This window comes from Lemur catta, chromosome Y (assembly GCF_020740605.2).
Source record: "Lemur catta isolate mLemCat1 chromosome Y, mLemCat1.pri, whole genome shotgun sequence".
Lineage (NCBI taxonomy): Eukaryota > Metazoa > Chordata > Mammalia > Primates > Lemuridae > Lemur > Lemur catta.
The window spans coordinates 704,020-731,278 of NC_059156.1; the positions used below are offsets into that span (position 1 = coordinate 704,020).

At 49.4% G+C, this 27,259-nt stretch overlaps 1 protein-coding gene across 1 annotated transcript; it reads left to right on the forward strand.

Annotated features, from left to right (window-relative positions):
- The first annotated feature begins 13,941 nt into the window (after positions 1-13,941).
- Positions 13,942-26,122, forward strand: LOC123629029 (testis-specific Y-encoded protein 3-like). The gene is made up of 5 exons (XM_045538965.1): positions 13,942-14,025; positions 14,161-14,272; positions 14,366-14,511; positions 14,616-14,695; positions 26,053-26,122. The coding sequence occupies exons 1-5, from the start codon at positions 13,942-13,944 to the stop codon at positions 26,120-26,122; spliced, it is 492 nt and encodes a 163-aa protein (XP_045394921.1).
- Positions 26,123-27,259: the final 1,137 nt, after the last annotated feature.

The window sequence follows — 27,259 nt, forward strand, 5'->3', positions numbered from 1 at the left end:
ATGGAAGAATTTTTAGTGTGAAGATCAGTGAGGGTTTCAGTGTAACTCTCCTAATGAATGTAGATTCTGTTGGTGTATTGGCCTGTCTCTCTCTATCTGTCTGTGTCCGTCTCTCTCTCTCTCTCTCTCTCTCTCTCTCTTTCTCCCCATTGGCCTGTCGCTCTGTCTCTCCCTCTCTCTGCCTTCCCCCTTTCTCTCACCCTCCACTCTCACATGTCACTCAACTGAACTCTGTGTCTCTTTCTCTCACCAACTCTGGAAGTCCATCTATCTGAAGTCTTCCATGCCCTGCATGTCTAACATTTCTGCTTTTATGTCCATATCCCAGTCAGTGGACTTATCCTACCTGGCTTGCTATCACTTTTGTCACTTCCACTGTTCCTCTCAGCTTGCATCTGGCATATCACCAATGCCACAGAGTGAAATCTTTTCATGTCATCTAAGTCACCTGTTTGCTGTACTTTAGAGTTTCTGCCTGGATAAGCGGTAGGGATACTTTGCTTTGGGGAATGGCCCACCGGGACACCAAAACATGGCACGTCTCTGGCAAGTATCCCAGAGGAAGCCGTCATTCAGACATCCTTTCTGGATGGAAAGACCTGTTTGTTCTGTGAGAATGTTTTATTTTTTCTATTTCAGCTCACCATGGGGGTACATAAGTTCAGGTTATATACATTGTCCATGTCTTGCCCATCCCCCTGAGTCAGAGCCTCAAGTGTGTGCATTCCCCAGACAGTGCGCCTGGCACTCACCATGTAGTCATACCTCCATCCCCTCCCCCCCCACCTCCCCGAGTCAGCACCTTCAAGCACGACCATTCCCCAGAGGGTGCGCAACGCACTCGTCATGTAGGCATACACCCATCCCCTCCCCCCACCCCCCATCTCAGTCTGATATCCAGTTGGTATCCTTCCCCGATGTGCATTTAGGTGATGATCAGGGAAACCAGTTTTTGGAATGTTTGAATTATTTGTTTTCAGGAGCAGGAAGGAAGGTAATTCAATAGAAAAGCCAATTTCATGTTGTCTCTTGGAATCCTCTTTGAATTCTAATGACATAGAAAAATTCACTGGAAATGTGTCTGAATTTTAAATAACTTCTACTTAATACACACCTCAGTGCCACCCTAGCATCAAGAACCCTCAAGAATATTTACTCAGAAAATTTATTCTTGGGTTTTGTGCATCAAGGAGTGCATTATTTAGAGACAACTGGTTTCCTGTGATTGCCTCCAGTTTACTAGCTAGGAGAAGTCCTACGTATAGAACAAAGGCTACACTGGCCAAGCAGGACAACAGCACCTCTCCAGAGCATGGTCTGGTGGGGATGAATGCCTGTCAAGGGCTTCACAAAGACAGAGCAGGATCCCAGGCTCACAGCCAAGAAAAGAGTGGTGATCCCAGTGTGGTATGCTAGGAATAGAGGGACCTGCATGGAAAAAATTGTGTGATGATTGTCTACTTTGCCATGTTAACCTGTCCACGGCAACAGGTACCAAGTCACGGGGCGGGGGGGGGGGGCAGCATTACAGAAGTAGGGGCATAGAGCTTTTCTTTGAGCATCCGGCCTTGTTGCCAGAGTCCCTTTCACCATGAAAGCCTGATATGTGGAAGATTATGCTTCCTACATGGGCCAGGAAATGCTGCCAAACATTCTCCAAAATGAGCTTGGCCTGGGGGAGAAACCCCCTGACACAGGGGTGCAAAAATGCTAAACCATCAGGTCAGAAGATGCCAAGCCGAGAACCTCAGTCACTAAACATCTCATGAGTACAACTATGCTCAATAGCCTATTTCCATTTCTGAGGCAAGAGGCCTCCTTACAGTGGTAAGGAGGAGGAGGAGACCTGCAGTACAGCCTTCCTGCATGGACCCACTAAACAAACCAAGACACAAAGGGAATATCCTGCACAGAAATGTCCTCCCCTCAGGCACACGTGGCAGGCCCTTACCTCATGGGAGATGGGACCATCGTCTGAAGAGTAGACATAGGAGAAGTTTTATTGAGATTATGTTATGGTGACTGTATTATCATATCCCACACATACTTACCTCTTAGAACACACTATATTGTTTTTCTTCCCTTGAACTTCATCGGAAAATGTCGGGTGTCAGGATGATTCTGGATATGGCTGCACAGGGCCCTCTGCTGAAGGCCTGACAGGTTGGCGGAATAGCAAGACACAGGTGTCTCCAGAAGGAATGCGGAAGGACCCAATTAAATTACCTGCGGTGTTCTGGGCATAAAAAAGTCCCTTCAACTGCGCTGCATAGGGTGGGCACCTGTGAACACTATAGTCTGGAGGCCACACTTCTTCCATGCCCCTCTGCCCCCGTTTTCAAAGCAAGCTTTAGGAATTGGGCTATCTAACCCCCTCAGAGCCATCTCACTGTCTCATTCTGTGTCCTTTCTACTGTTCCCACTCTTTCCCCCCATCTTCCTCTGTCTCCATTCTGTCTCTCCTTGTATTCAACTTCTGTCCCTTCCTCAGCCTCTGTCCCTGTCCCTAACCTCATTCTATCACTGAACTGTCCTGTGGGTGGTGTTGGGAGCCATCCACACCCACTTCCATCTGGGCCCTGACTGGAAGTTGCACCCTGAGCTCTCTTGTGTCATAGCCATTGGCACCTGGACAGGCAGGACACCATGGGATCTACTGGGTCTCCACTCAGGGAATCATCTGGCTCCCTTCCAATCTGGCCCATTGTCTACAATTGTAGACACAGGCTCAAGTATATTTGCCACAGGAAAGCCCCAGCAGCAGCTGTAGCATGTCCCTCTTGGTCTGACAAAAACTGGGCATGTAGAAGCCAGTCCATGTGGGTAGTGACACCATATCCCAGTATCCAGATTCCCACGTAGCTAAGTGATACCCACTTGCCCCTGTCACGCTGATATTTGCATGGACTGAGGTGCATAAATGTCTGCACCCCAGAAATCGGGGATACCGCTGGGTCACCTCTGGTCAGCCACCATCACAGGAACAGGGGCCATTGTGTTGTCCTGGGAAGCAAGCTGGTGTCATGTGGCAGGGTTGTGGATATACCATTTGTGCTTCATGTTTTGGGACCTCGTCCAGTCCTGAGACAGTGATGGCCTCTGGAGCCAAGCTATCCCACTCTCGCCAGGCACAAGATGGCTCTCCTCTATGAGCCCCACAGCAGCGATGGCCTCCTTTCTGTTCTCCTGCTGTGGCCTCTCCAATGCCATGTGGTGTGCATGCTTTCTGCCAATAAATGCTTGCTGGGTTCCCTCTAGGCCAACATCACAAGATACATGTAACAACTTTTATAAACCTAAAAAGTTTTGCCCGAGAATGTTTTTAGTTCACTGAAATGTCAAGTAACTTTTCAGTGCTCACATTATGGCCGGGGCTGGCCCCTCTAAATGGCCGTGCCAGAAAGATCTATCTCAGCCACGGTGATTTAGCAGCTACACTCTACATGAGGCTGAAAATAGACAATTGTATGGCCAAACTGAAATACCAGAACATTATAACTTTGTGGTGTACTAATGCATTGTCTTTTGCGTTTCTTTGGCAGGAAAATTTGCACCTTCTCCCACCACCTGCTTGGCGGGAACTGTCAGTGTAAGCGATATTCCACCCAATAGCTGTACCTAAAAACGCACTGAGCATGTGCACGAGGCTGAAACAACAGCGAATATTCCCCGCAGTTCACTTAAATCGTCTGCCTAGGAGGGCCTTAGCCATCATGTTTTCATCACGGGACATATGTACGAGCATATTTTCTCAGTACACTTGCCTGCCCGGCGCTACACCTGACCACGCAACGGTGCTCACACCCCTAACGCATTCTTGAGTTCGCTCCCTGTTGGGCAGGGAGGTGCATTTGGGACAGTCCCTACCTCCCCTCTGCATTAACGCACCCACGGAAATAAATGCAATCCTCCTGAAGATTCCTCAGTGTCTCAGTGATTGACTTTCTGTGCGGAGGGCAGCTCTCAACCCCCCAGTGAGTTGCTTAGCATTCCCAGGGATGCGACCAGGTGGAAAGGGAGCAGACGTGCACTTTCCACTCTCCCGAAAAGCAGACAGCAGAGGCCTGCACTGCAGCTGACAACGCCCCATGCCGGCCGCAAGGTGCTCGGGTATGTTGGGACTCAGAGGCCCAGGGCGCATGCTGAGTCGGCAGCCCCAAGGCCACAGCTTCGGCCCCAAAGCGAGGCGTGCCCTGCGGGATAGCTCACAGGCGGGTGGAGGGGCGGGACCAGCCAGCTTGAAGGCCTCCATCCTCCCACCGATTGGCGGCAGTGAGAGACAGGCAAGCCGCGGGTGGATCCGGGAGCTTCCGACCAATCCGGCAGCCTGACGGCACAAAGGCCGGCGTGCGCGTGCGTGCTGACTATAGGCCCGCGAGGGGGCTCCAGCCAGGGCCGGGCCGTGTGCGCTCCAGGCGTCTCTCAGGCCTAGCGTGGGCCTGCAGCCGCTGGGTTCTGCCAGTCCGCTCTGGGACCTGCCTGCCTGCCCTTCCGTCGCAGCTGACGCTAATCAGCACCAGGGCCACATGGCGGGTGAGACGGGGCCCGGGGCCAGCGAGCCTCCCCGGGAAGCCTGGCACGGCCCAGGTCTGGGCAGGGCCCTTCAGGAGGCTGAGGCCCAGGGCCCTCCCGGGGAGCCGGCCCCGGGGGCCTGTGGGGCCCGTGCGGTGGGCTGGGCGGTGCAGCTGTCGGTCTGTGGGACGACCGAGGGGGGCGTTGTGCTCAGCGTGGGGGGTCTGCCGGAATGTGTGACCCTGGCGGAGCCCACAGGGGAGGAGGAGGTTCTGGTGGTGGAGAACATATTGGAGGCCGTGGAGGTGGTGGCAGAAGAGGAAGGAGACGACAATGATGATGACAAGGAGGATAATGAAGATGAGGACAGTAGTCAGGCGCAGGCCGGGCGCTGCGTCTCGGCTTCAAGTTCCCCGCTGGAGGCGCTGGAGTTGCTGGAGTTGGAGCTGAGCACCGCGAATGCTGCAGACAGCAAGGTCTTCGCTCGGCTGAAGCGCAAGCTCCGGCAGAGGCAGAAGGCTTACCTTGACCGCAGGAGGGCCATCATCCACGCCATCCCTGGCTTCTGGGCCAGAGCTGCATCTTTACGGCTTCGGAATCAGCAGGTGGCCACCTAGGGGGATGGGTAAAGAGCATGCAGGGAGCCACGCAGGAGGGCAAGGGGTCTGCAAAAGGCAGAAGAGGGAGAGCGGCAGTGGGGCCGGACCCCCAGGCCTCCCTCATGCCAATGTCAGCACCCGCTGTGGGGGGATCCTGTGAGCCTGTAGAAAGTGTGGGAACACATGGTCGGGACGAGGAGCAAAACAGGATTCCCCAAAATGGGGGAAAATGTCAAAAGAAGCCTTTGCCACAGAGCAGAACTTTGAAGGACAGGTAACTGAGGAACACCCCAGAGAGCTGGGAGTCCCCATAGCTTTTGCAGCCATGGAGATCCACTGTGACTCACTGCACCTAGCAATCAGCCTCCACAGGATGTGGTGAAACTCTGGGGCTCACCTTAAGAAACCTACTCTACTCTGTAAAGCACGAGGCGCAAAGAATGCTTTTGGTTTCTCTTGTGCATTTCTCCGTGGCATATGTCTGGGGCATAGGGCACACGTGCCCTCCTGGGCACCAACACAGGCAGCTGCCCCTCATGCTCACAGTGGTACCTTCAAGGGACAGGCCCACGCCTAGGGAGGAGCCCAAGGTGACAGAGGGCGTGAGGAGAGGACAGAGCCCATGCAGATGTCAGCAGTGTGTGTCCTGCAGCCAGCACACGAGGGCCACCTGGGGCTCAGGGGGCCTCAGGAAACAGCCCTCCCTGACTCGGTGCAGGATTCTCAGACTTACCCACGCCCAAGAAAACCCTAGTCCTGAGCATGCCTGGGGCCAGGCAGGGGCTGAGGAAGGCCACGGGAGGGCTGGAAGTGTGGGGCTCTGGGGGCTCCCCTGCCCCCACCCTCCCTCGTTCTCCATGCTCTCCAGACATGCTGCATGGCTCCTGGCCTCTTTTCTTAGTGTGGAAAGGCTCCTTGACCTCAGGCAGATTGTGTACCATCCCCAGCTGTCAGCTGTGATCACGGAGAAAGACAAAGACGTGCTCCGCTACATGATCAATCTGGAGGTCAGGCCTGGGGGACCGAGTCTGGCTGGGGAGGGTCAGTGGGACAGGATGGGGAAAGCTTGAGTGGCAGAGCTGGCAATGGTAAAGGACTCATACAAACATCAAGGAGACCCCCTCAGCACAGACTCCTCCTCCTTCACCCTCTTTTTCCCTGGCAGGTGGAGGAAGTAAGCCTGGAGAATTACCTCTGTAGGATGAAGTTTTTCTTCCTTCCCAACCCCTACTTCCGGAAGGAAGTGATCGTCAAGCAGTATCACCTTGATATCACTGGTGGGACATGCCCGCCTGGGTGGTGGGGGAGGGGCAATGAGGGGGTGTAGGCCGCACCAGGACACTTCCCTAAGTTTTGGGGGCTTTTTGTTTCTTTGTTTGTTTCTTTAGGTTACCAGGCATCTCGTTCCTCTGCCATTGAGTGGTTCTGGGATTATGAGGGTGAAGCCCCATTCAGGGAGCAGGACTCCACTGATGCAAGCTTCTTCAGCTGGTTGTGTGAACACAACTGCCCGGGCTCTAACCGGATTGCTGAGGTGGGGCTCCCGTGGACGTCTTCAGAGGTGACCTCCGTGGGTTTCTCGGGTTCTGGTGATGTGGGTTTGATCCTTGGGTGGACCTGTCCCTGTTGCCCTGCCAGATCATCAGCGAGGACCTGTGGCTCACTCCATTGCACTACTACGCCAGGGATGAAGACCTGGTGTGAAGAAACACAGAGGGCGCCAGGTGAGTAGACCAAAGTATGGGCCAAAACCCTTGCTTCACGGTTACCTGGGAAGTTATAGAAATCCTGAGAGTCAGAGTGACCGCAGTGAGCAAACCCAAGTCACAGGGAGGTGGGAGAGAAGCTGGCAGTGGGGAACTGAGAAGACAACAGGTCAGGATTGGGGTACCTCAAGCTGCAAGACCCCCAGAGGAAGCGGGGCGTAACTGGAAACTGTTTCTCTGAACTGTCATGCGATGGCATCCACCCCACCCTGAGGCCTGGTAGCAACCACACAGTGGGGCCCCCGTCCCTCTGATCCAGCTGTCAGATGTCCTCATGTTTCTGCCGATGGTGATGCCCCTCTGTCACTGTCTAAGTTGAAAATCCAAGCCTTCTCTGGATTTTCTGCTTGATGCCCACACCTGCACTGCAGCCCGGGCAGACAGCACGGGCCATTGTCTGGGAAATTGGGAAACACACTGGGGGCCCATGGGATGCAGACTTGAAGGGATCACAGAATGGCAAGGCATAGTGAGTCCTGGGGAACGAATATGGGAACCAACAGCTATGGGCTCCCCTTGTCTTCAGAGACACATACTCTCCTTTGAACCTGTGCCAGTGTGTATGTGTATATTATGTGTGTGTTCAAATATTTGAGAATGTGTTTACATGAATGGGTGTACGTGTTTGTCTGTGTATTTGTGTGTGTCTGTATGTGATCCCTATGCTTTACACACAGCTTTTTAGATGTTAGCGATGGAAACCTGGGGAGCTTCTGCTACTCAGAGAGTTTAATAGTCTACTTGATTCTCCCAGGAGGAAGACTCTACAGGAACGGACGGCTGCTGTAGGATACAGAGATGCCCTACATCTGCAGTGGCCCTTACATGGCAATAAACTCTTATCAATTTCCGTTGTGTCCCTGAGGGCTTCCCTGGGAAACTGGGAGGAGGCTGTGAGTAAATGGGACCTGGGAGGGGTGCCCTTGAATCCATGTGAGTCCCTGTGTGTGCGAGTGGGCTGCCCCTGAAAGAGGAGGAAGCCCTGGACACGACAGGCACAGACTTGGCAGGGAGGCTGGCCTTCTCCGTACTGTGGCATGGGCCGGGGAAAGCACTGGTCAGTTGGGAGATGTAACAGGAGGGCATGTGGCAGTCAAGGCCTGGTGACAGGTGCCTGTGTGGCTGGCAACACCTCCTTTCTAGTCTTCCATAGGCATGTGGAATATTCCCCCTGGACCCTCCCTGGAATGGTCACAGGGGCTGAGGGGAAGAAAACAGGGCAACATTCACCTGAGGACTTGTTGTGACCCACTTGTCCTCGCAGGAACATGCATGCGCACTGCCCTCAGGGTGCCCAGTCCAAGCCCCCGGGAGGAGCATTCCCAGCAAAGGTGCTGGACGTGCCAGTGGGAGGTGCGTGGAGGCAGGGCTGGAGAGTGACAGGGCAGGTGGCAGCACTGTGGGGTCCCAAGGATCACTGGCTCTCTCTCCACTTCTTGTAGGGCCCAGGGCCATAACGAGGAAGAGGCACATGCCCTGGCAATTCCACAGGCCCGTGAGCATCCTTTTTATTTCTGGAGTTGTACCCTCACACCCACATAGAGACAGGAGGAGGTAGAGACTGAGCAGACAGGGGTGTGAGGCATGAGCAAGCTGTGTGCCTCCCGGGATTGACTTGCCCAAAGGATGCCATCCTGGGAGTTCCTGCTATTGCACACAAGGGACAGGGACCGAGGCTTCAAGCCTCACCCTGGCCATGGCCAGCTCCCCCGGGGCTCATCCGTAACAGGGAGCCACTTCCAGAAAAGTCCACCTGGCGACAAGGTGAGGTAGTAACAGTGCCACAGCTGGCTAGGGGTGATCCCAAGGGGTGGCCCAGGTGTGTCTGTGGTCCTCGTGTAAGACAGGCATGTCCCTGGCCAGGCAGCAGGCTGAACTTCTTCCATGTAGACTTGGCTGTCCCCTTCTCACCACACTTTCTGGCTTCTTATGCTCTCTTTGGGGGGCCCAGCAGGTATTTTCAGAGTGAGGGATTGACAGACACATGTGCGATTACTTCTAGTCTCCTGCAAAGAAGTCCAGAAACTTCCTGCATTTTGGGGGGTTTTGGCCTGAGACCTGACCGCTGGGTTTGTGCCGGCCACGCAGGGCAGGTGGCTGAGGCTCTAGAGAGGGAGCCCAGACCAGCTCTGACCTCTGCATCGTGCACATCTACACCCTTGCAGACAGGGTCAGCATTGGCACAGATCTGCTATGCTCTGTGGAGTTACTCTTGAAGGACCCTGGCTTCTCATGCCTGTCGGTGTCTAGGATGGGTTCATTTGGGGAAAGGGAACTGTGTTCTGAGGAGTGTGCGGTGAGTGGGACTGGGATTTGGGATTTTCCCAGAGCAACGGAGACTGGCTCATCCCTGCTCCTGTGGGTTTCCTTCTGCTCCTCTCAGGGCTCCACAGCAGGATCGAGCCAGGTGCCACAGAACACAGGAAAGCCTGTGCAGGGGCCTTCAGCTGCCCAGCAAATGCCAGTGCAGGCCCACAACAAATAGACTTCCACACTGCCTGCCAGGTGGTGGAGGTGGTGAAGAGAGGCCAGACCTCACACAGCAAAGCTGAAACTGCCCTCTGAAGGTTCCGGTCCCACAGCTTGCTCCCATGAATCACCCCAGGGAAAGGGGCCCACACATGTTCTTCCTGGGCTGCATGGTGGGAGGCAGGAATGGTCCTGTCTCCACAGCCATTTTAAGGGGTGAAAACATTCGTTTTGCTCTGAACGCAAGTAGTCGCCCAGCTGTGTCCCTATCCTGACCCCATGGCAGTGTGTCTGGGTCCTCATTTCACACCAATAAGGTGCACATGGTATCATGACACTTTGTGCTCAGTTTGCTTGAATGGAAGTATTTTCAGGGTGAGGGTTAGTCAGGGCCCAAGTGTAACTCTGCTTATGAATGCACACTGTAAATTTGTATTGTCCTCTCTCCCTCTGTGTGTGTGTGTGTGTGTGTGTGTGTGTGTGTGTTTGTGTGTGTGTACGTCGTTTCCCTCAGCCTCCACTCTCACAAGTCTGCCCCTTCAACTCTGTATCTCTTTCTCTGACCAACGCTGAAAGCCCATCTGTCTGAAGTCTTCCATGCCCTGCATGTGTAATATTTTTGCCCTATCTCTCCATATCCCAGTCAGTGCTCTCATGTTACATGGGCTGCTATTGGATTTTTCAGTCTGACTATTCACCTTGGCTTCTTGTGTCATCCCCTCATTACCATGGAGTAAAACCCTTTCATGTCAACTAAGCCATCTGTTTGTTGGAGTTTGTAGTTTCTGGCTGGGTAAGCAGTAGGGACAATTTGCTTTGGTGCATGGCACACCAAGACACCCCTCAGAGACTGAAATAGAGCACATCTCTGCCAGCAATACCAGAGGCAGCAGTCATTCAGCGATCCTCTCTGGATGGAATAACATGTTTGTTCTGGGAGCAATGTGAGAATTCTATGTTTCCAGGAGCAGGGAGGAGAGGAGTTAAATACAAAAGCCACGTTCCTATCGTCTGCGGGATTCCTCTGTGAATTCTAAAGTAGACAGGAGGAGACTCACCAGATATGTCCCCGAATTTTATATAACCTCTGCTTTCTACTGGCTGCAGTGCCACCCTAGCCTCTAGAACCCCAAGAGATATTACCCAGACAAGGTATTCTTGTGTTTTCCCTGAAACAAATGTGCCCACTAGAGAGAGAGCTGGTTCTTTTGGCCCTCTCTAGCTTGCTAGGTAGAAAAAGGCTTATGTTTAGGATATGGGCTACACCATCACAGCACCACAGCAGGACATGTCCAGGGGATGATCACGTGGGGTTGAACGCCTGTGAATGGCTTCACAAAGACAGAGCATCATCACATGTTCACAGGCCAGGAAACAGTGCTGTGGCCAGTGAGGTGTCCTGGGAGCAGATGGATGTGTAAGGAAAGGAAGGTGTGATGAGTGTCTAATCTGCAGTTGTTCACATATGAGAGAAAAGTGGACAGATCAGAGGGGTGGGGACATTACACAAGGAGGGACATAGAGCTTTTCTTTGAGCATCTATCCTTGCTGGCAGGGTACCTTCCACCTCACCACCCTGGCACGTGGAAGCTCAGGTTTGCCACTGAGGACAGCCATGTTCTGCTGTCGAACATGAGGGAGCCAGCAGACACAGGGCTGCACATGCGCTGTACCACCAGGTCGGGAGATGCCAAGCCAGGAACCTCAGTCACTAAAGATGTCCTGAGTACAACTGTCCTTGGTAGACTCTTTCCCTCTCTGAGGTAACAGGCCTCAATACTGGGGTAAGGAGGAGGAGGAGGAGACCTGCAAGATAGGCTTCCTGCATGGACCTGCAAAACACACCTATGCACAAAGGGAACATCCCTCACAGAAATGTCCTCCCACTCAAGTGCACGTGGCAGGCACCTTCCCCATGGGAGATCAGACCTTCTCCCAAAGAGTAGAGATAGGAGAAATTTTAGTGAGGTTATGATACGGTGACTGCGTTATCATATCCTACATACTTACCTCTTAGCACGTCTCAGTTTTTTCTTCCTCCCTTGAACTGCATCTGAAAATATTGTGGGTGAGAGTGATTTCTGATATGTCTGGGCAAAGCCTTGTGCTGAAAGCCTGACAGGTTGGGGGCAGAGCGGGACACCGGTGTTTGCAGGAAGGAATGTGGAAGGACCCACTTAAATTACCTGTGGTGTTCTGGGCATAAAGAAGTCCTTTCGTGGGGTGGGCAGCTGGGAAGCCTGCAGTGTGGACGCCACCCCTCCTCCTTGCGTTCCTGCCATCATTTTGAAAGCAAGCTTCAGGAAGAGTCTGATCTAGCCCGCTCACAGAGCCAATGCCACTGCCTCATTCTGTGTCCTTTCCATCTGTGTCCATTCTTTCCCTCAGTCTCCTTGATCTCCCTTCTCTCTGTCTTTCTATTCCAGTTCTGTCCCTTGCTCTGCCTCTGACCCTGGCCCTCAGCTCATTCACTAGCCCAAGTGCCACTGTGGGGGGTGCTGGACACGATCCCCACGCACCTCCATCTGGGACCTGGCTGGAAGTTGCAGCCTGAGCTCCCCTGTGTTGTAAGCACTGGTTCCTGGACTGGCAGGACACCATGGGATTTACTGGGTCTCCACCCTGGGAATCATCAAGCTCCCTATTGACCTGGCCCAGGGTCAACAACGGCAGACAGAGTCCTAAGGATATTTGCTACAGGGCACAGCTGGCAGCAGCTGTGTTATGTTTCTGTGACACTCACAAGGCCCTGGACTTCCTCAAGGCCAGCCCACGTGGAGAGTCATGCCAAGTCCCACCAACCACATTCCTACCGATTAGTAGACATCCACCTGCATCTGGCAGCTCTCTCTTCCCAGGACCGAGCTGCACACTGGAACCAGGCATTCTGTCCTGCTGTCTCCCATAGGCCAAGAGTGCAGGCCAGTGTAGTCTTCTGTTGTCCTGGGAAACAAAGCGCTGTCATCCAGCAGGAGACCTGTGAATATCGTCTGTATGGTCCGGAACCTGGGCCAGTTGTGGCGGCGGTGCTGTCTGCTCTGGGCCCAGGTCTCCTGCTGTAGCCTGGCTTTGGGCAGCTGCCACCCACCCCCGCAGCAGGCAGCCGCTTCCCTCCCCTTGTTGTCTCTTTGTGGGCTATCCCGTGCCATCTCTCATGCACAACACATACCCTTAAGGATTTTCTGTGTTCCAGTGGCCCCATGTCACCTAACACTCAAGAAGCGACCAGAGAGCAACAGAACAGATATGCACTTTTAACACTCCTGACAAGAGAAGCCCGGGCACCCTCAGCTGCTCCTGCCAGTACTAGGCTCAAGTGCCCAGGAGTGTGGGTAGCTGCGGGCCTGAGGATGAGGGAGGGAGCGCCCATTGGGACCCCTTCCACCCTCTCTCTGATTGGCAGCAGTTGGACAATCACCCTGTAGGGGTGACTCCCAGGGCAAGCCAGCAGGAAGACAACTGGAAGAAGAGCAGCATGGGGCATATGTGGAGAAAGAGCCGGCGGAGGAAGTGCAGGAGAAAGAGGAGGATAAGAACCAACAGGCAGGGAGCTGCCCCAGGATGTCCCAGACCACACTGGAGGCCCTGGAAGCTCTTCAGTTAGATCTGGAGCCAGTGACTAGCCAAGCCAGCAAGGCCCACGCTCGGCTGATGTGCAGGGTGTTGCAAAGGTGGCAGGCTCACCTTGACCACAGGATGTCCATCATCCGGGACAACCTGGCTTCTGGGCCAAAGCCCTATCCTTTGGATTGTTGGTCTAGATCGTGCTGTAGAGACGTGTGCTAGCCAAAGTGATAAGTCATGCTAACAAAAATGTCATCTATAAAGTTGGTGACACTTGGCAAGCCTGAGAAGAGAGGATTACTGGAGGCCATCAATTAAAGACCAAGAGAAGACCCTGTTCCAAATATATATGTATATATATTTATATATATATATATATATATATATATATATACACACACACACACACAAGGGTGGCATTGTGTCACCTATCTGTAGTCCCAGGTACTCAGGAGGCTGAGGCAGCAGCACCTGTTTAGGCTGGATTTGGAGGGCACAGCGAGGTATGATGAGGCCAAGGCACTCCAGTCTGGGCGTAGAGCGTGACCCTGTCTCAATGAAAGAACACAGCGTGTGAGCCGCAACTTTTCCCATGTATCTGGCACAAATACACTATTGGGGTGATGGGCAGAGGTTTGAATCATAATGCTGCCTACCACAACGTAGTTTCAAATCGCAGGAGTTTCCCTCAGAATAATGCTACAGGGAAGGAGGGCTGAATGTCCACCCGCATCAGTCAGAACAGGGACAGTGTTCATACATAATATAGAATGATTCTGCCATGCCTGGGACATAAACAGAAGAGAGCATGAACACACAAGAAGTAGCCCCTCTGTTCTTCAGTAGTGGTAGTCCCTTCTTGGCATAGGAATGAGATTTCCATCTAATGGCCTTAATGCAGGAGAAGGAAAAGGGGAAATGGAGGTTTGGTAGCAGGTGTGTGAGATATACCCTACCCTGCTGTATTCTTTCCAGAATTGCTCTGTTGTTTGTCGCCTTTCCTTCTCAGCATATGAAGGATCCTTGACGTCATGCAGTTTGTGAAACAGCCCCAGATGTCGATCCTGGTCAATGAACAAGAGGAGGACATGCTTAGCTACATGATCCATTTGGGGGTCAGGCCTGGGAAACGTAGGTTGGTGGGTTTAGAGGGGAATGGTGAGGAAGATAATTAATTCTTACAGGCAAGAAACAGAAGGTCACTTGATTAGAGAATTAAGCTGTGCTCACTTTCCCTTTCCGGCTGGCAGGTGGAGGAAATCAAGCATCCCAAAATCTGCTACGGGATCTTGCTGTTCTTCGGGAACAAATCCTGCTTCTGGAAAAATGTGGTTACCAAGGAATATCTCGTTAACATTACTGGTAAGATGTGACTCTCTGGATGGGTCGTGAGGATGGTGGGTTAATCAGTGCCCAGGTGACCTAGCTCCTTCCTACATGCCCGTCTTCCTACAGAATACAGAGCACCTCATTTCACTCCAGTTCAATGGTATCAGGATTATGAGCATGAGGCCCACAGCCACCCCCACCAGAACAGCAGTCTTAACTTCTTCAACTGGTTTTCTGACCACAACTTTACCGACTCTTACACGATTGCTGAGGTGGGACCTTCCTGGGGAATGTCTTACATGGCCTAAGTGGGTTTGCCAGCTGCTTGTGACACTTGCCCAAACCCTTGCCTGACCTGCTCTGATTTCCCTAATAGCTCATCACTGAAGACCTGTGTCTCACTCCCTTGTGCTACTATACAAGAATGAAGGCGCCTGCGGAAGAAACAGAGGACAGGTGAGACGCTCAGGAAGTGAGGGTTCAAATGCATGTTGTCTGGGACCTGGGCATTCATGTCCCAGAGATAAAAATTAATGATCAGAGGAAGACAGGAAGTGAACAGAACCCAGGTCGTCCAGGGCCTTAGGTCAAACAGGAACATTAGGGACTGCAATGCAAACCAGCTGATAACTGGGGTATCTTAAGCCCATAGAAGCATACTGAATGTCCAGAGTCACTCAGACAGAAGCAAGGCAGAATCACTAACTTCACTTCTTAGAACTGCCTTCTATTACAGTCAACCCTACCTTTGGTTGTCCTTCTTCTCCCTTAAGGGGTCAATCTTACATATTTTTTTCTCTTACACATTCCACAATGGCTGTAGATATGGATACCATCTTTTCCCATGTTTCACCACCAAATGTCTGGGTTTTTTAAATTTCCTTATGTCTAATCTAAGCTTATTGGAGACACACAGAGAATAGCAGGGATGGGGCGGGGATTATCGGCAGCACTTGTTAAACAAGGTTAGAAGGCAATTGAAGAGGTCACAGTAGGGAAAGAGAGCACCTTGGTCAGGGAATTGAGAAATTAGAAGAACTTTTGGTATTTTTCAGAGGAAATGCATTTTTATGTGTGTTTTAGGACACTTTACAGTTTGGAGTTGAATATGGTGGAGCCAGAAATTTGCCTAAACTATTAGAGCCCAACCCCCCAAAGCTACTCTAGCTGCAAGAGATGACTACTCCATATGATCAAAGTCAGAGAAAATAAAGGACAATCAGGTCAGGTGGTGAAAACTGCAGACAGCAAGACATCTGGATGAATTTGGAGTGTACTGAGGGAGAAAAAATAAACACTGTCTAGCGTGTGAATGTGTGTCTGAGTGTTTGCTAATGTACTGAATGGGGTGAGTTAAAAATACCTCTATGTCTATGTATCTGTATGCATCAAGCTCTCTCTGTATCTGTAATTACATATATGTATGTATCTATGTATTCTGCGTTAGAGTTTACTAAAGAGGATCAAGGCCTTTGATGTAAGAGGGGGGATATGTCATTTTTGGGATTTCCATTTGAGGTCAGAATTTGTGCTACAGGGCAGGTATTGGGGAGGAAGAGAAGAGAAGCTAGCTAAGTTGGAGACTTACTTGTATTCAGAGAAAAGGAGGGTAGTTTGATGACAGTGGCTAGTGGTCAGGGACCCGAAATAATTCAGTGCTCAATTTGGTTTTATAAGGTACCTCCAGTGATCCTTACGCTTGCATATTATAAGACACAGGAGGGCAAGACAAGATGATGGATATTTTAATGTTGGTTTCACAGTTGAATTAATTGTCCTCATTAGATGAAAGCATGGCTCTTTGCTGGAACAATGAACCTCACAGGACCAGGTTTGCCAGCAATGTTGTAAGAAATGAGCATAGGGTGGGGTTCTGGGAAAGAACACAGAGGTACAGGGGAGGATAGGAAACACGACTTTCTCGTTCTGGCAGGGGTGCCTAAATAAAACAAAACAAAGGCTTGATCAACCACATTCCTCATATGCATGACCTCATGAGAAAGTCTTTGTTTCCAAGTGACTCAGTGTGGGTAAAAAATGCAAACAGGCAGAGCTGAGGGAAACAGATGGGTGGAGTCATTTATACACAACGCCAGGTGATCCACATGTGTGCTGCCTTTCTCTAAGTGACCCAGGTCGCAGATGCTACTGTCAGTGTTCCTATTCTGGGATGGATTAGTCTTTTCCATGAGACTCTATGTTAGGTGAAGACTCAACAACTTAACAAGTAACACCATCATGAGTACATTACTTTCTCATGTAAACTGCAAGAAGGACATCTCTGTGAAACACACTGCACACTGCTTCTATAACCTGAGGGGTCCACGTTTGTGGCCTTTTCCACAGGCCACGTGTGTGGTTAATTAGTGAAAAGGGAAAGAACTGGGGTTGCCTGCAGAGCATGAGTTACAAGCCCCACCCAGAATGACAAAACTCAGGGTGCTCCTTCCCCAGTGGGTAGCTGCTTCCAGAAATAAGTGCGTCTCCTCACAGAACAAGGGATTGACTGCCAGAGATGAAGGGACATTTCAGGGTTTAACCCAGAAAATTTGTACTTATTCCCAGATAAATCATTTACAACGTGGGCCTCATTGCCGGTAACACACTAATACTGTAGTTACACATTCTTGGCCAACATGAACTAACTCCCTGGCCCATAGCTTTTGTGAGAAGACCTATGGTCTTTCAGGGATGAGTGTTTGGCAGAGTTCACGTGTATATTTTCTACCTGCAATCTGCATGGAAAACCTTCTCATAGATATCAGCTTTTAGATATTAAAATCTAACTCGCCTTGCTGCTGCTTGGGTTTGGTCACCTGAGGCTCTCAAGAGGGAGCCTTGGCCATGCTCTGGCTACTGTCTCCATGACGCACAGATGCTGAGCAATGAGTTCTTCAAAACTTGACCCCAACCTGCGGGGACCTTTACAGCTCCCACATAGTGAAACCTCTTATACTATTGCACTGGTTAAAGGAGACTGCTCTAATCACCCTAGATGGAAATGGGAAGGCAAGTTGTGTGGTCCTCCAGGAACTGTAAACCAGGAAAATTCGGAGGACTTACCTATATAAAACCCTATATTAGGTAAAGACACAATAAGGAACACCATTATGAGTACATTCCCTTCTCTTGTAAACTGCAATGCGGACATCTGAGTTGGAGCTTAGCAGATTGGCATGGTGATAAATAGATTTTGCTAAGAAGATTAAATGGCAGGGCTCTTTACCAGTCTGCCCAGTCGTGGAATGAAGTGGGGACAAACCTGTCATGCAGAAGGTAGCAAAATCATTAAGTGTCTCCTGTTGACTTGAATGCCGGTATCTGGTGGGTTGGCCTCCTTGTCCACATTAGTGATTGCAGCTTACTGAGTTTCTTCCTCAAGGTTTAGGTGTAACTCCGCCCTATTAGTACATTCACATGAGCACTGATGTGTGGCTCTTATTATAGAAAGTTACACAAGTTTCCTAACTTTTTCTTTCACTGATTATCAGTGCCTAGGGGCCACAAAGTACAGTGTCACCTGACGAATCTGTGAGCATCCTGCCTGAATATCACGGAATCATAGTTGTTGTTTCTCATTGTCAGAGTCTTGGAGGTGTTCTCTGTTTCAAATGAAAATCATGTTTGTTATGTGTCCATAATTCTTTCTCTCTGTGTGTGAGTTTGTCTCCGTCCCTGTCTGTCCCTGTGCCCTTGTCCTTCTGATACTTTTGCCCTGTCTGTGTCAATTTGCAGACTCATATCTCTGTACCATGCCAGTCTTTGACACACCGTGTTTTTCTATAGAATTGAGTCTGTTGTCATCTATCTGATTAAATTTAGCTTGCTTCTCTGAGTAGTTATGTACCTGAATTTGTCCATTTTACCCAATCCTGGATCAAAATGTTGTAACTCCTTTGAGATTATTTGGGAAATGACTTTTGGTAAGGCATAAAAAAATCCTTTATTGTAAGTCATATCTAATACTGATATAATTGTAAAAAAAGAATAACTGTACTATTACTGCAAATCGCTAACCCAATCAATATATAAAAATATAGGCTTACTTTTACTTAGTAATAACTGTGGTTCCCACAGGACAATGAGAACTTTTGAAGGAAGGTACCATGGAATTTCCTATGAGGGAGCAAAGGTTGATTGATTTCTGTTTTCTAAAGCAATGATGAAAGGAATTGAGTATAATTTCTCCCTAGTATGTTCTCTGATTATTCATTTAACAATCATTGTGTATTCACAATTTCTTCATAATATTTTACTAAAAAAACACAAACAACTTAGATTTGTGTTCATCATCGTGTGATAAGATGGAAAAAAATCCGTGTCCTCAGTTATCAAGTATAGAGAAGAGAGGGGTAAAATAAACAAACAATGTATGGAAATAGGACAAATAATGGTGTTACGGCCTCACCTGCGGGATAGGAGAATTGGATGGATGTCAGATATTCAGAGAAAAGAACTGTTGTTAAAGAATTTTCTTCTTTTGCTTTTATATTTAAAAAAGAATTACATTCCACAGGGTGAGAATGGGACATTGTCTTCCAGTGCTCCCGCCCTTTCTTTATAATGGCTATGTGTATTCCACTTTGTACATGTACCACAATTTCTTTATGCATTCCGAAATGGAATGGTTCAATATGGAAGTAAGCTAGCATACGCCGATATGTCGGCAATAGTAAAATGTGAATAGCACAGGTACAAACACGGGAGGACAGGTATTTCTTTGACAAACTGATGTCATTTACCGTGGATACACTCACCCTTAATATGATTGATGGATCTTGCAGGGTATTTTCCCTCCTATTTTTAGGTTTTTTGGGGACTTCCATACTGTTTTTCATAATGGCAGATCTAATCTATGTTTCCTCCAACATTATGCAAGTGTTACATGCATTTCTCTGCATCCTCACCACCCCTTATCTTTCGTTTTTCTATTGATAGACATTCTTACAAGAGTGAGGTCAAAACCTCATGGCGGTTTTGATTTGTTTTTCCATAATAATTAGTGGCATTGAACATTTTAAATATATCTATTGGCCATATGTGTGTCTCAGTTCGAGCATTGCTTATTTAGGCCTTTTGCCCATTTTTTTAATGAGGCCCTTTTCTTGCTATTCAGATTAATTCCTTACTTATGGTAAAGCATTAAGCCCTTTTATATCTATATGGAATGAAAAGAATTTCTGTCGTTCTCCGAAACGTCTCTTTTCTCAGTTTTTGTTTCCTATGCTGTACAGAAGTCATTTGGTTTGATATAAACCCATTGTGTTTTTTTACTTTTGTTTACCGTTGTTTTGAGATCATATGAAGACAGTAATTGTCATGAGCTATATCATGGAAATTGTCCCTTATGATTCCTTTCAGTATTTTTACAGTCTGAGGCCTTATATTTAAATCTTTAATCTGTTTTGAACTGATTTTTATATGGCAAGAAAATCTACCTTTACTTTTCTGCATGTACACACCAAGATTTCCCCAATATCATTTATTGAAATGACTGTATTTTATTCCTTGCCTATTCTTGGCTTCTTTCTCAAAAGTTATTTGACTGTACATGCATACATTTATATCGTGGCTCTCTCTTCTTTTTCTTTACCAATGTATTTTGTTTTATTCAAGTATTGTGCTGTTTATTAGCATAACTTCATGGTATAATTTTCAGTCAGGTAGAATGATGTCTCCAGGTTTGTTCACTTGGCTCAAAATTACTTTCGGTGTTCTGGGTATTTTGTGTTTTACCAAGAAATTTTAGGGTTTTAATATATCTATTTATTGATTTGGTATTTCTGTCTTGAATGTCATTGCTATTTTGATAAAGATTGCATTGACTCTGTGGATCATTCTGGGTACTGCTGAGATTTTAACACTATCAAGGAAGATCAAATATTCTTACACTTATTTGTGACAGTTTTCCATTTCTTTCCTCAAAGTTTTATCAATTTCTTGTTGTCTTTCATCAAGTCAACACTTTTTCACTTCCGTGGTTAGAGTTATCCCTAAGTATGTATTTCTGAAATTATTTTGCTGCCTTATTTTTCAGACAGATTACCATTAGTGTATACAAACTCTACTGATTTTGCAGGCTTATTTTGAATTGTACAACTTCAGTGAGTTTCTTCATTATTACTGGTTTTAGATTTTTCTACATATAAATAGCACATAGTAGGGAAACAAGGAATATTTAACTTATTCCTTTTGATTATGTTTTCTTTCATTTTGTTTTGTTGCTTTTGGTTTGGTTTGGTTTTCCTCCTGCCTAATACCTTTGGCTAGAACTTCCAGGGTTTTGTTGAACAGAAGTAGGGACGTGTCCATTCTTGTCTTTTCCCAGATTTTAGACAAAATGTTCCAACTTTTCCCCATTCACACTGAGGTTTCCCTAGAGTTGTCATGAGTGGTTTTTATGGTTTTCAGGTACGTTATTCTGTACATAGTTTGTTGACAGATTTTACCTTGAAGACATGTTGAATTTCGATAAATGGTCTTTCTTCATCTGTTGAAATGACCATACAGTTTTTGCCTGTATTCTTTTAGAGATATGCATCATATTCTTTGGTTTCTGTGTGTTGAACCATTCTTCTACCTCTGGGAGAAATGCTACTTGACCATGGTGAATGATGTTTTTAATGTGCTGAAATTCAATGAAACTCAATTTGCATGCATCTGTGAAATGTCAGAGGTGCCTCACACTGATGTTGCTTTCTACTTTTAGACCATTGTGTTGAGAAAACTTACTTGGTATAAGGTCTACAAAGGGGATAATTTCTGTATTTCAAAAAATATTCTGAGACTCGCTTTCTGGACTTGCATGTGGTCTCACCTGGAAAATATACTCTGTGAAGGTGAGAAAGTCCTTGGGTGATAGGTTGTTTGAGGAAATGTTATGTATATGCCCACCAGGTTCATTGGAAATTACCCGGCTGTGAAAAACATGTCTTACATGTGCATAGGCTCTGACTACAGGCAGTATGCTCTTCTGTCGACATAACCGTGAACTTCCTTATGTGTGCAGAGTCTGCCCTCCTCTTAACTTGAATGTGGTTGTAAGATCCTGGCTCATAAACCTATGTCCTACTCACCAGAGTAGCACTGAGCTTTTCCCCTTCCAAAAGTTTTGAAATTTTGATTGCTTTAGGGGATTTGCTTTCTCAGTTTTCTTCTTTGCAGGTAGATGTTTCTGAATCCTAGTACCCTTCATCCTCATTGAAGAATGTGGGTTTCCTTCTTATATGAGCCCTACTCGGATAACATTATCCTTATTTGTTTTGGGAAAACTTGGTGGGTATAAGGCACAAATTCTTTTTTCCTTGGATATCAGTGTTTATTTACATCTCATGAACCCTAACCCCTTCACATATAGTATGTAAAGGATATAAATGTATCATCCTTTACATAGACACATAGATAGACAGATACATAGATTTTTCTAATGAAGAATGGCAAGTCTCATGAATTTGGAAAGGAGAGCTGTATTTCTCAAAAGGGGTTACAGCCTGCAGGTGACCACCTTACAGGCTGGGAAGCCCAGGCATAGGCAGAAGGCCAGAGGAAGCACTAGCAGGCAACAGTAAAGGGAATAGGAATTTCATGTGAATAGTGTGTCAGCACATAAATTCTTAAAAACGTGTAGGAAGACTCATTGATACTTATGTAAGGAGAAACCAGTGTACGCATAATTGAACATCATGATCCCTCCTGTTCATGGGACCCAATACCAAAATGGGTGGTAGTAACATGATGCAACAAGGGCGGAGCTTTTTGCCTTCTGATATGAAAAGCTGAAGCGGGCCAGGCTCAGTGGCTCACGGCTGTAATCCTACCATTCTGGATGCCGAGGTAGGAGGATTCCTTTCCTCATGCGTTAGAGAGCAGATGGAGCAACACCGAGAGCCTGTGTCTCTAAAACTAAATATGTATAAGTTAGTGAGGGTGTGGGGGTGGGCAGTGATTGTCCCAGCTATTCATGAAGCTGAGGCAGCAGGATTGCTTGAGGCCAGGAGTTGGAGGTTCCTGTGAGCAAGAATGATGGCCCTACTCTCTATCCAGGCTGTTCCTTCCTGCTGGTGTCTAGATGGTTCAATTTGGGGAAAGGGAAATCTGTTCTGAGGAGTGCGCAGTGGATGGGACTGGGATTTGTCTTTGGCCCCAGAGCAATGGAGACTGGCCCATCCCTCCTGCTGTGGTTTCCTTCTGCTCCTCTCAGGGCTCTGCAGAAAGATTCAGCCAGGTGCCACAGAACACAGGAAAGTTTGTGTAGGGGCCTTCAGCTGCCCACTGTAAGCCAGTGTGGGCCCACCACAACCAGAATAAGAAACAACCTACCAGACAATAGGATGGTAAAGGGAGGCCAGGCCTCAGACAGCAAAGCTGAAACTGCCCCCTGAGGGTGCCAGTCCCACTGCTTGGCCTTGTGAGTCACCATGGGGAAAGGGGCCCATGGAGGATCTTGCAAGGACACGGGCTGTGAGTGAGGAGGGATCCTATCTCCACAGCCATTCTAAGGGGTCTCAAAGTTTCAGTGTCAGTGGAAGTAGTCGCCCACCTTTTCCCCTGTCCTAACCCTGTGGCAGTGTCTCTGTGTCCTCACTTTTTATCAATACGGTCCATGAGAAATCATGATAGTTTGTGCTCAGTCTCCTGGAATGGAAGTAATTTTAGGGCGAGGATCAGTCAGGGCTCCAGTGTAACTCTCCTTACGAATGCAGATTCTATATGTGTATTGGCCTGTCTCTTTCTCTCTGTCCGTCTTTGTCTCTCTCTGTCTCTCTGTGTCTCTCTCTGTGTCTCTCTCTCACACACCGTTGACCTGCTCTGTCTCTCCCTCTCTCTGCCTTCCCCCTTTCTCTCAGCCTCCACCCTCACATGTCTCCCAACTGAACTCTGTGTCTCTTTCTCTCACCAACTCTGCAAAACCATCTGTCTGAAGCCTTCCATGCCCTGCTTGTCTAACATTTCTGCTCTTTAGGTCCATATGCCAGTCAGTGGCCTTATCCTCCCTGGTTTGCTATCACTTTTGTCGCTTCCACTGTTCATCTCACCTTGTGTCTGTCATCTCACTAATGCCACACAGCGAAATCATTTCGTGTCTACTAAGTCATCTGTTTGCTGGAGTTTGGAGGTTCTGCATGGGTAAGCAGAAGGGATAGTTTACTTTGGGGCATGGGCCACCAAGACACCCCTCAGTGACCGAAAGGTAGCACGTCTCTGGTTAGTATCCTGGGCGAAGCAGTCATTCAGCCATCCACTCTGCAAGGAAAGCCCTGATTGTTCTGCAAGCCATATTAGAATTCTGTGTTTCCAGGAGCAGTGAAGAGGGAAATTCAATAGAAAGGCCAATTTCATGTTGTCTCCTGGAATCCTCTTTGAATTGTAACTACCTAGGGAAATTCATCTGAAATGTCCCTGAATCTTAAAAAACCTCTCTTTAACACACCCCTGAGTGCCACCATTGCATCAAGATCCCTCAAGGATATTTACCCAGAAAATGTATTCTTGTGTTTTGAGGATCAAGGGGTGCACTATGCCGAGAGAGCCGGTTTCCTGTGGTGGACTCCACCTCGCTAGGTAGGAAAAGTCCTATGTATACCACAAGGGCTACACTCTCCCAATGGGACAACAGCACCTCTCCAGGGCATGGTCTCGTGGGGATGAATGCCTGTCAAGGGCTTCACGCAGACAGAGCAGGGTTCCAGGCTCTCAGCCCAGAAAAGAGTGGTGATCCCAGGGTGGTATCCTTGGAGCAGAAGGATCTGCAAGGAAAAGCTGGTGTGACAATTGTCTACTTTGCAGTCGTAACCTGTCCCCGGCAACAGGTGCCAAGCTGTAGGGTGGGGATGTTACACAAGCTGGGGCATAGAGCTTTCCTTTGAGCATCCACTCTTTTTGGCAGGGCCCCTTTCATGTTGTCAGCCTGATATGTTGGAGATTATGTTTCCTCCTTGGGCCAGGAACTGCAGCCAAACATTCTCCACAATGAGCTTGGCCCGGGGAGGAAACCACCTGACACAGGGGTTGAAATATGCTAAACCGTCAGGTCGGCAGATGCCAAGCCAGAACCTCAGTCACCAAACATTTCATGAGTACAACATGCTCAATAGCCTCTTTCCATTTTGGAGGCAACAGGCCACTATACATGGGTATGGAGGACGAGGAGACGTGCAGTACAGGCTTCCTGCATGGACCCGCTAAACAAACGAGGACACAAGAGTAACATCTTGCACAGAAATGTCCTCCCTATCAGGTACACATGGAAGGCACCTTCCCCATGGGAAATTGGACCATCGCTGGAAGAGCAGAGATAGGAGAAGTTTTATTAAGGTTATGTTATGGTGACTGCATTATCATATCCAACATACTTACCTCTTAAACTCACCATATGGTTTTTCTTGCCTTGAACTTCAACTTAAAATGTTGAGGGTCAGGATGATTCCGGACATGGCTGGACAGGACCCTCTGATGAAGTCCTGACAGGTTGGCGGCAGAGCGGGACACAGGTCTCTGCAGGAAGGAATGTGAAAAGACCCAGTTAAATTACCTGTGATATTCTGGGCATAAAGAAGTCCCTTCAGCTGTGCTGCGTTGGGTGGGCAGCTGGGAGGACTGCATTGTGGATGCCACCCCTCCTCCTTGCGTTCCTGGGGTTGTTTTGAAGGAAGCTTCAGGAAGGGTCTGATCCAGCCGCTCACAGAGCCAGTGCCACTGTCTCATTCTGTGTCCTTTCCATCTGTGTCCACTCTTTCCCTCAGTCTCCTCGCTCTCCCTTCTCTCTCTGTCCTTCTGTTCAAGACCAGGCCGTTGCTCTGCCTCTGACCCTGACCCTCAGCTCACTCACTAGCCCAACTGCCACTCTGGTCTGTGGTGGCAGCGATTCCCACCCAGCTCCATCTGGGACCTGACTGGAAGTTGCAGCCTGAGATCCCCTCTGTCATAGACACTGGTACCTGGGCTGGCAGGACACTATGGGATCTACTGGGTCTGCACCCAGGGAATCATCTGCCTCCCTTCCGACCTGGCCCATTGTCTAGAAATGTAGACACAGGCCCGAGGATATTTGCCACAGGAAAGCCCTGCAGCAGCTGTAGCATGTCTCTCTTGTTCTCACAAAGACTGGGAATGTGGAAGCCAGTCCATGTGGGGAGTGACACCACATCCCAGTATCCAGATTCCCACGTAGCTAAGATATATCTACTTGGCCTCTGTCACGCTGATATTTGCATGGACCGAGGTGCATAAATGTATGCACCCCAGAAATCGGGGATACCGCTTGGTCACCTCTGGTCAGCCACCGTCACAAGAAGAGGGTTCATTGTGTTGTCCTGGGAAGCAAGCTGGTGTCATGTGGCAGGGTTGTGGATACATCATTTGTGCTTCATGTTTTGGGACCTCGTCCAGTCCTGAGACGGTGCTGGCCTCTGGAGCCAAGCTATCCCACGCTCGCCAGGCACCAGGAGGCTCTCCCCTGTAAGCCCCACAGCAGAGAAGGCCTCCTCTCTGTTCTGCTGTGGGCTCCCCAGTGCCATGTGGTGTGCATGCTTCCTTCCAATAAATGCTTGCCGGCTTCCCTCGAGGCCAATGTCACATCCTACGTGTAACCAGTTTGATAAACCTGAAAAGCTTTGCCCAAGAATGCTTTTAGTTCACTGAAATGTCTGGCCTCTCTAAATGGCCGTGCCAGCAAGATCTATCTCAGCCACGGTGATTTAGCAGCTACACTCTACATGAGGCTGAAAATAGACAATTGTGTGGCCAAAGTCAAATACCAGAACTTTATAACTTTGTGATGTACTAATGCATTGTCTTTTGCGTTTCTTTGGCAGGAAAGTGTGCACCTTCTCCCACCACCTGCTTGGCGGCAACTGTCAGTGTAACCGATATTCCACCCAATAGCTGTACCTAAAAACGTACTGAGCATGTGCACGAGGCTGAAACAACAGCGAATATTCCCCGCAGTTCACTTAAATCGTCTGCCTAGGAGGGCCTTAGCCATCATGTTTTCATCACGGGACATATGTACGAGCATATTTTCTCAGTGCACTTGCCTGCCCGGCGCTACACCTGTACCACGCAATGGTGTTCACACCCCTAACGCATTCTTGAGTTCGCTCCCTGTTGGGCAGGGAGGTGCATTTGGGACAGTCCCTACCTCCCCTCTGCATTAACGCACCCACGGAAATAAATGCAATCCTCCTGAAGATTCCTCAGTGTCTCAGTGATTGACTTTCTGTGCGGAGGGCAGCTCTCAACCCCCCAGTGAGTTGCTTAGCATTCCCAGGGATGCGACCAGGTGGAAAGGGAGCAGACGTGCACTTTCCACTCTCCCGAAAAGCAGACAGCAGAGGCCTGCACTGCAGCTGACAACACCCCATGCCGGCCGCAAGGTGCTCGGGTATGTTGGGACTCAGAGGCCCAGGGCGCATGCTGAGTCGGCAGCCCCAAGGCCACAGCTTCGGCCCCAAAGCGAGGCGTGCCCTGCGGGATGGCTCACAGGCGGGTGGAGGGGCGGGACCAGCCAGCTTGAAGGCCTCCATCCTCCCACCGATTGGCGGCAGTGAGAGACAGGCAAGCCGCGGGTGGATCCGGGAGCTTCCGACCAATCCGGCAGCCTGACGGCACAAAGGCCGGCGTGCGCGTGCGTGCTGACTATAGGCCCGCGAGGGGGCTCCAGCCAGGGCCGGGCCGTGTGCGCTCCAGGCGTCTCTCAGGCCTAGCGTGGGCCTGCAGCCGCTGGGTTCTGCCAGTCCGCTCTGGGACCTGCCTGCCTGCCCTTCCGTCGCAGCTGACGCTAATCAGCACCAGGGCCACATGGCGGGTGAGACGGGGCCCGGGGCCAGCGAGCCTCCCCGGGAAGCCTGGCACGGCCCAGGTCTGGGCAGGGCCCTTCAGGAGGCTGAGGCCCAGGGCCCTCCCGGGGAGCCGGCCCCGGGGGCCTGTGGGGCCCGTGCGGTGGGCTGGGCGGTGCAGCTGTCGGTCTGTGGGACGACCGAGGGGGGCGTTGTGCTCAGCGTGGGGGGTCTGCCGGAATGT

What these genes read in the sequence shown, in the direction of transcription:
- LOC123629029 (XM_045538965.1), top strand. Translation starts at nt 13,942, where the DNA reads ATGCAGTTTGTGAAACAGCCCCAGATGTCGATCCTGGTCAATGAACAA. An exon ending in GCTACATGATCCATTTGGGG is followed by an intron (nt 14,026 to 14,160) that starts GTCAGGCCTGGG and finishes TCCGGCTGGCAG; the next exon opens with GTGGAGGAAATCAAGCATCC. An exon ending in ATATCTCGTTAACATTACTG is followed by an intron (nt 14,273 to 14,365) that starts GTAAGATGTGAC and finishes GTCTTCCTACAG; the next exon opens with AATACAGAGCACCTCATTTC.